The sequence below is a fragment of the Emydura macquarii genome, unplaced genomic scaffold (assembly GCF_026122565.2).
Source record: "Emydura macquarii macquarii isolate MOO-44397 ecotype Brisbane River unplaced genomic scaffold, CSIRO-AGI_Emac_v2 contig_3470, whole genome shotgun sequence".
NCBI classification, from domain to species: Eukaryota; Metazoa; Chordata; order Testudines; family Chelidae; genus Emydura; species Emydura macquarii.
This window is the reverse complement of record NW_027133607.1, coordinates 590,939-606,286: the sequence shown is the minus strand read 5'-3', so window position 1 is coordinate 606,286 and position 15,348 is coordinate 590,939. Positions and strand designations below refer to the sequence as shown.

Here is a 15,348-nt window from a genome sequence, read left to right as displayed (position 1 = left end):
CTGGGCTGGGGTGGAGGATGTGGGGCTGGGCTGTGGGGTGTGGGGGCAGGGTATGGGGGTGCTGCTATGTGGAAAGCTTGCACCTTTTCATGGTTGAGGAATAAATACAATTATAAAGTGAACTGCATAGCAAATGTTTCATTTAAAAAAAATCTTTCATGAACTTTTATCCTCCTCCTCCTTGCCCCCCTTTACCCCAAGGAAAGAGCGTTTTTTGGTTAGTTTCTTTTGTTTTATGAGGCAGGAGTGTACGGTTGGGTTAAAACACAACTGTGTCCATGTCCCTGTGTGCGTTCATGTCTCTTTTACAGAATTAAAGGGACATGGAATGTTGTTGGGATTTTTTAGTTTCTTTAGCCTTAATTATTCTAATACATTTTAATGTCTTTTGTTTGTTCAGTGCTATACTTCCACTGCCCCAGAATGTGAAGGATTATTTGCTGGATGATGGGACTCTGGTAGTTTCAGGAAGGTAAAAATAAGTATTTTTCAAATATTAAATTCTGTCTTCCTATTCTTAATACATATACATATATTTGTATAACACATACTGGATGAAAATAAGTGATTAAAAAAAAAAAAAAAAGCCCCAAACCCATTTTTAATTTAAATTAGTTTTTTTTAATTTAAATTAAATACAGGTTTATTTTTTTTTAAATAAAATCTTTTAAAATTAAATTTGAAAGTGACAGCCTATATTAAGGCCTAAACTTATTATATAATCTATTAAAATAATTTTACATTACATTAAAAAATTAAGTAGTACTTGTTTGTTGTCAAGTTTTGAAGAAAGTCAGACCACTGAACTAGTGGAAGTTACTGACTAAGCTCCTGGAACCAGAGTCTGAAATGCTAAACCAACTTTTGACAACAGTAGCCTCTTTTGCAAATGTAGAGAGAATATTTCTTCAGTTTAGTTTATTCAGCTAATTTAGTTAAATGACTTGTTGATTCAATCAAAATTTAGAAACCAACAGTATGTCTATACTGACGGCAGCAAAGTCGCCGCCACCAGATTGATCTTTCTGGATCGATTGAGTGGTCAATGTAGACCCGCTCAATTGATCAGGAAGTCGACTGAGTAAAACCACGCCCTCAAGTAGTGTAGTGCTGCATAGATGGGAACACAGTTCCCGTCGGCGCAGTGCAGTGAAGATGGCGCACAGAAGGGAAGCACAACAGTCGAGGGGAGTTACGCAAGCTACTCTGCGTAGTTTGCGTAACTCCCATCGACTGCCGCCAAATCTCCAGGTAAGTGTAGACCAGAGCCAGTTCAGAGTTGGAAAAAGCAGGGAAGCTTGTTTTTCCTCTTCTGATCTATAAATAAAAATTAGGATTGAGAGGATGACATCTAATTCTAAAATCTTGAATGGTGACCAGGAACAGTTAAATTCACTAATTTCAGATCCTAATTCCTTTGTTTAATAAATCAGTTGATTTTAAATGCAAAACATTTTTTATTTTTTTCCTTGGGTATCCAACACAAAAATTAAATGCTGTTTTGTGCATTCTGAGTTAAATTTGAATGTCTATGCAAACTAAGATTGGTTTTTCATTTGTGATTTGAGTCAATCATCTAATAAATAAGAAATGTATAATTTACCATTTGCTAACATCATAAAAATGTAAAAATTAAGAATATCAATAAATGTAAGTTAAGATATATAGTTGCTTAAATAAATATGCATAGATATATTGTATCCTCCTGATTAGCACAAAGAAGTACCGCATTTTGTGTTAAGGCTAGTTGCAGATTATGTGTCTTAATGGTTACCAACTAATGACAATCAACCTTTCTTTAGGAAAATAACTTAAAATTTCAAACATGAAACACGATTATAATCAATGATTTCATTAAAGTTTTTTTGCTTGCTGATTTAAATCATAATTAAAATTGGTCATTTAAATTGCTGTAATTTAAATTCCACACTGGAATGGAGTAACAAAGGGTGCTATACGGTCCCCTGCAGAAATTGGGAATGCTGCCTCTCCTAAGGTACGAGAAGGAGTTTTCCATACAGCAGCTCACTGCTCTTCCAGCTAAGCCTTGGGTTAACCCAAGAATGCTGTATTCAAAGTAATGAAATCCCATAGCATGGTTGTATCTGGAAGGAGGAGAAGGCTGGAGAATCTGTTAAGTATAGAGCCAGCTGTAGTTCCACAAATGGTGGGAAGCATGTGGAAGAGGGGAAATCAGGTCATGAATCTGTTTCCCCTCTGGCCCTCGGATTAAGATTTGGTCTACACAACAGCATTAGGTTGACCTAAGGCAGCTCATGTTGACTTAATTATGTCAGTGTACACAATACAGCCTTGCTCCCACTGATGTAAGTGGCCTTCTACACCGGCATAACTCCACTTCCACGAGAGGCATAGGGCTTATGTCGGTGTCATTAGAGCGCTGGTGTCTGTGTGGACGCTGTGGGTTACTTACATTGGCTGTTGTCTGTCATTCTTCTCAATTTCAAGGCTCTTAGCAGGGAACTGTGAAATTGACAAGAAAGCTGAGTGAGTGGTGGGACTGCAGCTAGAGCCCAGCGGCCCTGCGCTCCCTGCTTCACAGGCTCCGTCCTCCTTCCCCCCAGGATCCTGGCTTCCCACTCCCAGCTGGGCTGTTGCCTGGTCTCCTGGCTCCCCTCTGGGAGCCTGGCTGCATCTAGGTGCCTGGTTCCCGTCTGGGAACATGGGTACTGCCCCGAGGCTTCCAGGTGCTGCCCCGAGGCTCCTGGCTCCCCGCTGGGAAACCAGCTCCCTGTACCCTGCTTGCAGCCAAGCTGCGCCCACATGGCTCCCTGCTCCCAGCCAGGCTGCCGCCTGGGTTCCCGTCTCCCAATTCCCTGCTTGGAGCCCGACTGCTCCAAGGCTCCCCATCAAGAGCCCAGGGCTTCCCCTCCCAAGCTCTTGGCTTCCTGCTCCCTGCTGGGAGGCTGGGTACTGCCCCAAGGTTCCCTGTGCCACGCTGGGAGCATGGCTGCACCCCTCTGGCTCTCAGCTCCCCCGCTGGGAGCACAGCAGCCACCGAGCAGGGAGCGAGAGCCTCGGGGCAGCACCTGGGCTCCTGGTAGAGAGTTGTGTGCGGAGCTGAGACCCCAGGCTCTCAGCCCCCAACACTGCCCCTTTTAAGTCCATGGAAGGATGCATGGTGAGGATGCGCACCATTGACAGAACAAGGGCAATGCTGACATGAACCACGGTGGCTGTAAGTTGACCTAACATAGGTTGATGTAAGTTTTTAATGTAGACATACCCTAAATAGGACATCTGGTAGGCCTAGGAGTTGCAGACTTAGTAGAATTGAGATGGGAGCGCACAAAAGAGTAAGGCTATTTAGGTTGCCTTCTGATTAAGGTTGACTTTAAGCAGTGCTGAGAATGCATATGGACCAGGCTAAGCCTCTTTTGTCAAGTGCCATGATGATGATTATCTGACAGTGGAATAGGATGGGTCAGGTAGATTAGGGAAACAATCGGCAAAGATGCACATTTTGCTTCTTGGTTTCTTGTTAGTCTCTCCCTGCTACTTCTTTGTAAAGTGATTTCTTGTATGTATAAATCTTGGTAATGCCTAAATTCAGAAGTCAGTCCTTGCTGTATAATTTCCTAATTAGTCCTTTGCCTTTGTTACAGACCTGTTGATTAAGGGATGTAAATCGGAAAGTTGTGTTGCATTTCTAGAAAGTCAGAGTGAGGGAGCGAGAATTAAAATATTTTAAAGAGCCGATGCCATACTTTGGGTATTTTTCAAATTTGAAATGTTTTCCATAGGATGTGTATAGGAAATTAGAGTTGTTGTTAGAGTTTTATGACTCAGAAGGGCCTACATCTTGCCTCTGGTCCTGCATCACTAAGTAAATTAACTTAGCAGCAAGTATTCAATATGTGGTCAAGTTTCTGAAAAGCTAAGACTCAAGGTCTGATTATGCAGTAACTAGACAGGAGCAGCTTCTACAGTGTTGACACATACTGCTGCTGTATGATCTGATTTTTTTAAGTGTTTTTAAACATACAATCTTGTATAAAGTCCAGGTTTTCTGGAAGGTGAATTTTCTTAGTTAGAAAGCACACACACATGTCCTAGATATCATCTTCTGTCAATCACTATTAGAATTGCTTTTCAACCTGGATTAGTCATTATCTGAATCTTAGCTCTGCAGAACTGAATTGTAGTTTGCTCCATTGTCATTGACTTTTGATGAACAGCAGAGACTCTGGCTATGTCTGCACTACAAACACTACATGGCACAGCTGCAATGTAGATATTTGCTACAGCAATGGAAAGCATTTTTCCATTGCTGTAGTAAATCCACTCCTTTGAGAGTTGGGGGCGAGGTCAGCAGAAGAATTCTTCCATTGACATAAGGGTGTCTATACCAGGGCTTAGGTCATCTTAACTACGACTCTTGGGGTGTGAAAAATCACATGCCTGAGGTGGTGTAGCTAGATAGACCTAAGTTTTAGATGTAGACCAGGCCTTAGCTGCTTACAGTATTTGCTCTCCAATAACACTGCCTCTTTAGCAACACGACATACATCAGACCAGTCCCGTGTGCTACGCTAACTTCCCACAGAATACAGAATCATGGACTCGGTCTTTGCCCTTGAGGTGCTCAGTCATATGGGCCAAGGAACCTAAGAAATCACGTAAAGCTCCAAGGCGATGAGGGTGGTTAACCACTCCACTTCCCAGGCACAACAGAGCACCAACAGTCCAGTTTGTTTGTAAGGAGACAGAACCTTCTCAGGGGGTGATCTGAGACTAGAATCAACTCCGGTTGGATCTAAGAACCATAAAAAACCTCAACTTCTCTTTCATATGCAAGGCCTGCTACTTTGATCTTGCCTACAAAAACACATGGAACAGCAGGCAAAGTTAAAAGCTCCCAGTTTCCCCCTTAGGCAGAGGAGCAGTGAAGGCATCTGTCTTTTGCTTTTCTAGCTACCTCATTTAATGCACTACTGGGAGATGCTCACACACCATGTTGATGGGTGTGGTATAAACATCTGAATAAAATGATTCACAAAATATTCAATGTGTTTGAATGATTTCAGAAGTGAAAGTGATACACTGACAAAAAATGGAATGATCTTGTGGCGAGGGCACTGGACTGGGAGATTTGTCTTCTGTTCTTGGCTTTGACACTGTCTCACTATAACTGCATCACAGTGTATTGTGAGACTTAATTCATCCACTTATAAAAGCACTTTGAGATCCTTGGTTGGCAGGTATGCTGGAAGTCCAAAGTGTTCTGCCAAAATCAAACTCTCAGGACTCAAGATTTCTAAGAGGTTTCTTTTTTTTTAAATTCCTTCCCACCCTTCCCCCCCACCTTTTATTTCAGGGATGATCCCCCAACATGTTCTCAGGGAGACAGTGATGATGACCAGGCAGAGGAAATACAGGTAGGTACAAAATGTAATAATTTGTGTGACATCTGTTACAAAATAAGTGTATTAATATTTACTACATCTGTGGAAATCTAGGAGGGGCATAGCACTTTACTGAATCATAAAAATATGGTCCCTGCTGCGAGGAGCTTACAACCTAGGTTAGATACATCCTGACTTCAGGGAGGGAGGAAAGTTTGCATAAGATATTGCTATGCTATTTCTGTATCTCACAAGGCACATATCTTATTAGTTTCTTTATTGATTAGTTTTGTTAGGCTCAGAAGGCAACAGTGGAGTGACTGTGGAAAGAAGTGGGTTTTACAGGGGGCGTTTGAAGGCTGCGTGCCCTACAGGATCAGGGAAGACATTCCAATCAAAGGAGGCACCCTGAGAAAAACAGGGTAAGCTCTTGATGAGAAAAAGAATTGAAGTGAAGTGGGAGAACTATTGGTCTAGCGCTGAGAAGTGGTGGAAATTGAGACGAGATTTAGGCAGGGACAGAGCTGTGTCAAGCCTTGCACTGCCCATCTCCTTGGCTTGCTTCTTTGTCATATTCTGATTGCAGTTTGCAAAGATGACTTCAGGATTTATTTCTACAGTTAAGAATAGTGATACCGATACTGAACCCAAGGATTTGTGCTGTGCATGGTTTTTTGTAGCCCAGTGATCCCTGAACTGTTCTGGCTCACCTTTTTTCATTTAGATCATTATTTTTATAAGGACTTGTCTATGCAGTGAGTTAGGGTGCGGCAAGCCCGGGTATGAATTTACAGCATGTCACCTTACTGCGCACTAACTTGCTGTGTGGGTTCTATTACAGCACAGTGAAGTTTCAGAATGTGGCTTAGAAGTCCAGTACGTTCTGGGACTTTCTGTACCAGGGTCTACAGAATAGGTTAGCGTAGTGTGAATTCACATTGGCTCGCTACAGGCTAACTTACCGTATAGACAAGCCCTTTTTCACTATCTCATTTGTGGGAAGTGTTATATCTATAATAACCGCACCTCTCTATATATTGTATCCACTCTTGTCATTATGGTACAAGATGTCCAGGACAGGGACTGGATTTGTTTGGCATGTTTTACCTATTGTACAATGTTATGTAGATTTATGGTGTTATATGAATAATAAATATGCTAGGACATTTCAAGAAACCTTTACAAATTGTTCTATTTCTCTTTCACTTAGTGGTCAGATGATGAGAATACCACAACGCTTACGGTAAGGATGCTTTATGTACCTAAAAACATAGTATTTTGTACATAGCAGTATTTCTGTAACCCCAGAATTAAGTCTATTTTCGAAAGGTTAAATTTACCCATTGTTACAATGAACAATCAAGTCATTCCAGATTTGTAGCAGGGTGGATGTTTCTCATTATATAACCTGTTGGAATCTCACTTTTTGTCCAAAACACACCAGACCGGTAACTTATTTAAATTGTAATATGAAAAACAAGTTGTTGTTGCTTCCTTTATGCATAACCAAAAATAAAAATGGGCCAGTGTTTAAGGATCGCACACTCACCAGGCTATGGGAAATGAGCCGAAGTTCTGCACTAAATCTAGCCATCTTTCATTCTTTCAACTTTCCACGTGTCTCCCTAATTACGTAATCAAACCTTAGGCAGAAGAGATAAAGGCTCTGCCGCTTTCTGCTTTCAGAGCTCTCCGCAGCCCCACTCTCTTACACCTTTGCCATTATTTCCTCCTACATCCCTTTCCTATTATCTGCTCAAATTGTCGTCTTTTCCTTCTCCCATCTTTGTACCCTTTTCGTACAGCCCCTGTTTTTGAAACAGGACCCTGACTATTATGAACCAAGTCCCCTCCCTCTTTTCTTCCGTATACTTCTGAAAAGCCCATGTATTCCACAAATATACTTGCACCCTTTTTTGCATGTCATCTGCACCATAAACATCCATCTTATTAATGTTGTGTTAGAGCCAAAGTGTTTTGATCAGTTTTTGTGGCTCCATGGTACAAAGCACTGTACAAACACATGTCTCACAAAATCATGGTCCCTATCCTCAATAGATTATACGCTCACTTACAGTTTAAGGCCTTGGGTTTTGAACCTATAAAGACTTACAAATGTGCTTAACTTTACACCTGTGAGTAGTGTCTGTTGATTTCAGTGGAACTACTTACACACACAAGTCTTTTTCAGATTGGTGCCTTAAATTGTTCACAACAGGGATTTTGTGTTTTGTTCATTGTATTTTACCTTGTAAAGTGTCATGTTTTGTTTACAGTGCTTTGTAAATAGTATCTGGCTGTTGAATCAGATCTCATAATTACAATCAGAAAAAAGTACATTAAAAAAATGCTGCATGCAGCAGTTAGATAGAGGGATGTAAATTGGAGTAACTCCACTGACTTCAGTGTAACTATGCCAGTTTACGCCAGCTAAGCATTGTGCCCAGGGTATGGATTGGAGTTCACTATTTTAGTTGCTCTGTGTGGGTGACAGTTATAGGAGGCTCTATCAGAATAAGTTAGTGGATTAATATTTGTAGAAAAGCTTATATAAAGGTCAAGCTATATGTGTTCTGATTTTTGGCAAAGGGCAAGCTCTCCTAGACTGGAAATATGAGGAAGCTGGGTTAATGGTTTGAATGTTGCTTTGTCTGTTTCAATATTAATTAAAGTGTTTTGATTCTATATGCTACTTAAAGTAAAACTGATTAATTTGTATGCATTTATTAAGGGTGTTCAAGATCTGAGCTATATGGAAACTTAGTGAGTAATATCTGTGCCCAGTTAAAGTCAATGGCAATTCTCCCATTGAACTCTGTGAGACCAGGATTTCATCTCTTATGTGTATACTTTTGTTTTTCCTCTGTGCCCCATGGGATTTATTTGTCTTGAACAAATCATTGATTTTTATATGCTCTTATGCCCTTCCTTAAATATATCTATCTGGTGTAATTACAGTGTTGAAATAATGTGTTTGTTAAAAAGCGAAGAGGAAACAAAGTGACTGTGTAGAATCAAAATGCCTTCTCAAATTTCAAAGTATTTTAAAAGAAAAACTACTAAGAAAATTCATAACACGTACCAGACAAATCATGTTTTTCTGATTCAGTGAAAATAGCTTCTTTATTTGGCTCATAATCTACATTCTGAACCTTACTTTATGCCCTGCAACAGTGGCTGTCAAGGCCACTATGAACACTTAAGAAATGTGTGACACAGAATTCAACTACATAGAAAAGCAAGCTGTATAAATCTCACAAAGACATCCATTTGTGCAGGGATGGGGATAGCAGGGAATGCATGAAAATGAAACGGATCGAGACAGACATCTCACATGTACTTAATGACAGTAAAGATCAAATTGAGTGCTGGTGACAGCCCGCTAGAATTCAATCCTCTATCCATAGACCAGGAACTATGCAGCACAAGCACATTGCCAGCACAAGCTTCTCCAACACTGACCTGTCATTCTACCTCACTGGAGGGGCCAAATTACCAAGGTCGTCCATTCCTAGTATCTCAGCTGAGCTTTTCAGCCAGGACCTGAGCCAGAGACCTATTGAAGTCAATGGTAAGATGCCTATTGACCTCAGTGCGCTTTGGATCAAGTTTCAAGGATGCTCATTATGGTGGCGGCTTGTAATGTGAACACGTGGTTTGGATCCTGATGAACACCACTGCCATAATCATTTCACATAGACTGCTGAACAGTCAGCAGATGGTAACAACTTCGACCATCAAGCTTCAGGCAAAAGACTCCAACTACCAATTTCATAAGCCTATTGCTGTTACTACGGAGTGAGGATAATGCTGGTCAGTTGCAAATTCCTACCGAGGGTGAACGTTTAACAAGCCTCTCTATCATTCTTTCAAGCAAGATGAAGTACAAGAAAAATTTGATTATACGTGCAAAGTCCCTTTGGACTTCTGACAAGTTGCCAATATAGCCATCAGTGTTATAAAGGTAGAATACCCCGATCTCTGTATTTTGGTACCTGTTCTTGTTAAGAGTTGTGGGAGTAAACACCTTAAATTTGTCCAGCTCACTCTTAAAAACAATTAAGTGGAATTGTACGATGGGGTTGCTTATGATAGTGGAGGAGGAGAGGCTCAGCAGCCCTGAGTGTCCTTTCTGGTTTATGTCTGATATTCCTAAAATCTCATGCTGCAGGTGGTCACCTCCAGGGGTCAGGAAGGGATCTATTTTTCCCGTTGTGTTTGTTTTTGTTTTTTTGTCTCCTTCTTCTGAAGCATCAGAGATGGCTGCAGCTGTAGATGGGACATTGGACGTATTTGGTTAAGCATCTGAGGTTGTACAGAGCAGTCTCTCTCTCGTGTGCTTGACTGGCTGTTTCTTGCTCACCATGTGAGGGGTCAGGAAGGAATTTTTCTTCAGGTCAAGTTGGCAGTGACCTTGGGGTGTTTTTGCCTTTCTCTGCAGCGTGTGGGTGCGGGTCACTTGCCAGGATCATTTGGACATATCCCACTTCATTCCCTGTCGTGTCAGGAATGTCATGCCTCTTCTCTGCCTGTGGCACAAAACAGTTTGGTCCCCTGAGGGATGTAATACTTCATAATAGGTTACTCCCCTGAGGCATGTACAACTAATTTCAGTGATTGGTTTAGGGTGTGGGTGTTGGTGGTGGCCTGTGATATACAGCAGGTCAGACTAGATGATCCAGTGGTCCCTTCTGGTCTAAAATTCTATGACTCCATGACCAAACCAGTGATGCAGTGTGCAGTGTGAGTGCTCTGACATTGAGAAAACACAGGAAAAATAGGTTTAAAAAGACTTTTTTTGGTCTCTGACTAGTTCACAACATGAGTTAGTGGGAGGAGGTTTTTGTGACACAACAGCATATTCTGATTTTTCTACAATACCTGTTCTGCAGATAGAGGTGGTCTTGCAAAGTTGATTCTTTAGAAACTGATGGACTGAAACCAGCTTCAGTTTCTTTTCAAGATTCTGGATGATCTAATTTTGTCCTAGATGGTGAGCTCTCTGGGGCAAAGACTGCTTGTGTGGTGCCTAGTATGATAGGGCCCAAGTCCCTTTTTGGGATCCTTATGAGCTAATAATAGAAATAATAATTAGAAGTAGCACAGGTAGCAACACCTATCATTAAGGTTGCCTGACACTTTCTATTTTAGTACCCTGTTTTCAGCTGTTAGAACTTTGCAAACTTCAAATGTTTGGGATGAAGTTTTGCGTGGCAGATGTCTAACTTTTAGGTTGTTTTTTTGTGTGTGTGCTGGGGAGGGTTGTGGTGGGAGAGTGGGGAACGTCAGCAAAAACTGCTCAGTCATTTCTCGCAGGATTAGGGACAAATATGTTTTGCCCATGTTAAATAAAATTTGTACAACCATTTTATTGAAAATCTCTATCACCATGCACTGGAGCAGGGACATGAAATCTGACAAATTTTGTCCTACTTCCAGGATACGGCCTTTGCTGCCTGAATTTGGCCAAGATCTAAAATCTCTGAAAATCGCAGTTTGTACGTGCTCAGTGGAGATTTATTAGTTTGGCAGCTAAATGCTGAGAAGATGCCATCTACACTGAGCATGCCTGTCACCTCCCAGCACCTTCATGCTGATCAGGCTGCATGCACAATCCCCATAAAGTGATGGAGCATCAGTGTTGCCAGCAACCACTCAGTAAAAGTCACCGAAGGGGACCTTGAAAAGTAGCTCGATGGTGCAAAAAATTGCTGATCTCCAGAGAGCCTATATTATGAGTGTGCAACCAACTGGTAAAGCTATGATCTTTGGTAAAGCTTCATAGAATATTTTAAAATCTTTGTACAATTGTTTGCAGGGACACATTTTAATAAAAGACTTTCTCTCTCCTTGTTTTTCTTATTTTTTGGGAAACGTAGTAAACATATGACGTACCTCAGGATAACCCTGAGTTATTCAGCAAGTGTTTTACTCAAATTGTGGTGGCATCCTTTGTCAGTGTCATACTTTTGAATGTTGTTGTAGCATGCAATTTGAAATAAAAATCTGAAAATATGAAAGCTAAAAAGGAAAATTTGCTTCTTTGACAAGTGTGATAAACATTAGGACAGCTAAAGAAGTTGTTCATTGGAGTTTTTAATGTAATTAAAGCTGAATGTTAAATGAAGTGGTACAGGTTTCAAGACTACCAATTATTTATCTTCTGCGTGGATGCAAAGATAGGTCCTTTTATTGAGAGGGACTATTGACCGTACTATTGCAAGTGTTTCTCCTTTTAAATATACTGCAACAAGATTGAAGTGTTCTGGGTTAAGTGCTGGGGAGGTGGACAGAGCTCTTTGGAGTCGTTATGGGTGCTGGACGGCAGAAGGATATGCAAGATGTACTGTGTGGGAGCCTTGGTTAGGGGTGCTAAGGGGCTTGTGCCAGGGACTCAGTAAAGGGTGTGGGTAATCAGTGTCTGAGGAGAGCTGATGTGTGCTGGGAGATGCAGGAAATAAGAATAAGGGGTGCTGGGTGTCTGGAGGATATAGGAGGCTGGGTGTCGGAGATGCAGGGGGTTTGGGAGCGTTGGGTGCTAGGGACATGCGGGGGGTTACGGTAGTGGATGCTTGTGGGAGGCAGGGGGTGGATGCTGGGTCCCTGCAGGAGATGGTTCACTCATCCCCTTCCCGGCACACAGCCCTGTCAGGAGTGGGTACCAGGTATGCCCAGTCACTCTCACCTCTATCTACCAAGCCTTAGTGAGACCATTTGCAGTCACCTGGGAGGCTCCACCTCTTCTGTGTGATTGTTTTCCAGCAGCGTCAGCAACAGGCCACGGTTAAGCAACTTTCTCCTTCCTGCCTAATCTGGCACCCTGACAAGAGCACTTACGTGCAGATGCCTCTCAGCAAAGCTGCCCCTTGCACCTGCTCCAGCAGTTGGCCTGCCTGACCCATTTGGGAGCCCCTTCCCAAAATCACCGGAACGTTGACTGATTTAGTTCGACGTCTCAGCGTAGTGACTTGTCACAGCAAGGATTGAAAAATCTTCAGCAGTGATAAAAAGTTGCCAGATATAGCAACAGATTCACTAAAATTGGCGGCCCTGCTGAGTATACTCCATCGTAGGGCAGCAGAGGCTGAGCAGGACTTTCCCTGCAATTGCTGCTGTGATGCCAGGAACTAAACAGAGAGAACCTCTTCTGTGACTGCTGCTGGCGCCCAGGCAACGAGGAAGAGGAGAAGGAAGCAGCTTGATTGGAATGTAGAGACCTGAAGAGCCAGGCCTGGGGATATGGGAGACTAGGACAAGGGACTAAGAGGGTAGTGAAGGGGGAGATGATGGGATAAGGCCAGGTTGGGGGAGAGGACTGGGCACAAGGTACAGTCCCCTCAGAACCTGGAGTAAATGCACAAATCTCAATGTTCCTCTGCTGACCACAAATAGCTATGAAACCCACAGGGAAAATAGAGACCTCATCTCCCTCTACTGGTTTGTCCACATAGCAGTAGTAGGTTGTCATCCTCTATCAGTTACTCTTATTAGCTCAAGATCTGTACTGTGGCTGTAAATGTTCTAACCATGCCGATTATCCACGTGTGTGTCGATATCATGCTGCATAATGTAGTTTGTTTCTTTAGTTTACTATTTTTAAAAACATAGGCAATTACGCATGGAAAACGACATTTAAAAAAGTTAAGGTTGCAAAGTCAAGTACTTAAAAGAAAGGAAATGCCAGAATTAAGGTTGCTTGTGCAGCCTTCATCCAGCTCCTTGGTGCATATGCATTAAGATACAGTCTCATTACATGATCACATAGTAATTGTATGTAGTTTTTATGTAAGTATTATGACATATGTAGCATGATTTTTTCTGTCAAAATAGGAGTGATTTCTAGAAGTGATTAATGATCTAAAAGTACAATTAAATAAAATGCTTGTTTAGTTTTTTTGAGAGGGTTGTGGGGAGGAACTTCAAGTGTGATTCCTCTTGAAAACTAAAAAATTGTAGTAAGTAAAAACTCAGGACATAAAGCCAACTTCAGCTTAAGTCATTCCACTTAAGTGGGGATTTTTGTAAAGTGATATGGTGGGAAATCTTATGTGGAGAAGATGAAAAAAGGTCTCTGAACTTATAAAATATGCTTGTGGATGTAAGAATTTATTTGTAGTCTAGGAGTGCGGGGGAAAGAGAGAGAGACTAGTTTTAGCTTTAACCCAGATGTTATTTTTGAGGTGCATTTTATTTAAAAAACTGATGGAAATAGCGTTTTGTAAACACTGCTTACTGTGACATCATTTATTTAGTCTTTGGGATGAACAATCTTTGGCAAATGTCCAGAAGCCTTTGATATTTTTATGAAGGGTGGAAATTTATTCCTTCCTCTGTGCCAGCCACCCGCACTAGTAGTGTTGCATCATCATGAGGGATTTTTTTTTCTATTTTTGGTGTTATACTATGCAGTAAATCACTTACTTTTAAACAAGCATCACATTCTTTTTCTAATCCAAAGATTTCCAGCACAGACTATTCTCTTGGTGCAAGTTAACAACACATGTATTACTGAAGAGCTTCTTCAAGGCCCTAGTCCTGCAAGCTGTTCCCCATCACGAGGAGCCGTATTACATGTAACCCTATTAACTTCAGATGCAGAACAGCTTGGAGATCAGAGTCTGGGATTGTATATATTGATATTTTAAGATTTTCCTCTTCTCTGAAGGGATGTTGTCATATTAAGTGATAAATATTAAAATATATGCATCTCTCTCTCTTATATTTTTATATATATATATAATCTGTACCATATTTACTAATACATTGTTTTAGTTTTTTGAGGTAAGACCTGATGCATGTCTTGTTATTTAATTGGTTTACTTCAACACTTTCAACACTGAAATTAGAGCAGTCAGTTTTGTTTTCTTTTTAGCTTTCAAACCTTGGCATAATGCTACAATGTTTGGGTTGCAAATTTTGCAGGGGAATGTCTAAAGCCAAACAAAAAGACCATTTGTTTGAAATGTCTAAAACCAGTATGAATAAAATTCTAATCTTGTCAAATGTTGTTTGCTTATAAGCTAGAGTCTGGTCCTAACCTACAGGTGTGTCTCTTAATAGTTTTCTTATTTTTTTGACTTGCGCTGTGGCCAATTCTCATGATTTTTATCATCAATGTTATGGTACATTTTTTTCCTAAAGCCACAGGAATCTGTTTTCGTTTAAAAAACAAGTAAGTTTCTAGCCCTCATTATTGCAGAGAGAAGGTTGAAAACATGAACTATAAAGGTTCAAGCATGAGAAAACAAATAAAAATGTATTTAAAATCTCACGATATTTTGGAGCCTGCCCCATGATTTTTGAATGGTGATACTGGTTTTGCATATAAATCTATCGCAACTGTAATTTGTATCCCAAATTATGTTTCTAAAACTAACCTTTTTCCTGATTAAATGAATTTAAATTACCTTCTGTTCTTCATTTAGGCACCGGAATTCCCTGAGTTTGCACTTAAAGTTCAAGAAGCTATCAGTTCCCTGGGGGGCAGCGTCTTCCCTAAACTCAACTGGAGTGCTCCAAGGGTAAGAATGCTAATTATGTCCTAAATGTTTTAACAGACGTTGTTGTAATCAATTCTTTGATGTGTCTCGGAGATGGGAGGAGAGTAACTGCACTGATGAAGGATGGTGCAGTAGCAGAGTTCTCAGTGGAGTGCTACTGCAGTACATTTTGGTGCAGTCGAATTGCACGCCCCTTCCTGAGTGATGTAGTACAGCATTGCATCACCCTGCTACTGCTTCATGAACTGGAATTTATATGGGAGGAGGTACAGTACAGTATGTATGTCCTCCTCAAACATTCAGCTGTTCTCTTCATTTGACAGGCACTTATGGGGGGGGGGGCGTGTTTATTACGGAAGAGAAAATAAAAATGTCTAGAATCAAGATCTAGAAGCTAAACAACTTGGCAAGAACTTTAGCTCTACTTTGACCAGACAATTCTGAGATATGTAGCTAATTGAATTGCTTGTCTTTGACAAAAC

At 41.0% G+C, this 15,348-nt stretch overlaps 1 protein-coding gene across 1 annotated transcript in view; it reads left to right on the top strand.

The window, feature by feature from the left end:
• Nucleotides 1-15,348, top strand: part of CDC123 (cell division cycle 123) — a 69,740-nt gene that overhangs the window by 960 nt on the left and 53,432 nt on the right. The window contains exons 2-5 of the mRNA XM_067535013.1: nucleotides 401-472; nucleotides 5,339-5,399; nucleotides 6,577-6,609; nucleotides 14,792-14,887. Coding sequence (XP_067391114.1) covers nucleotides 401-472; nucleotides 5,339-5,399; nucleotides 6,577-6,609; nucleotides 14,792-14,887 — 262 coding nt within the window. The remainder of the gene's footprint in view (nucleotides 1-400; nucleotides 473-5,338; nucleotides 5,400-6,576; nucleotides 6,610-14,791; nucleotides 14,888-15,348) is intronic.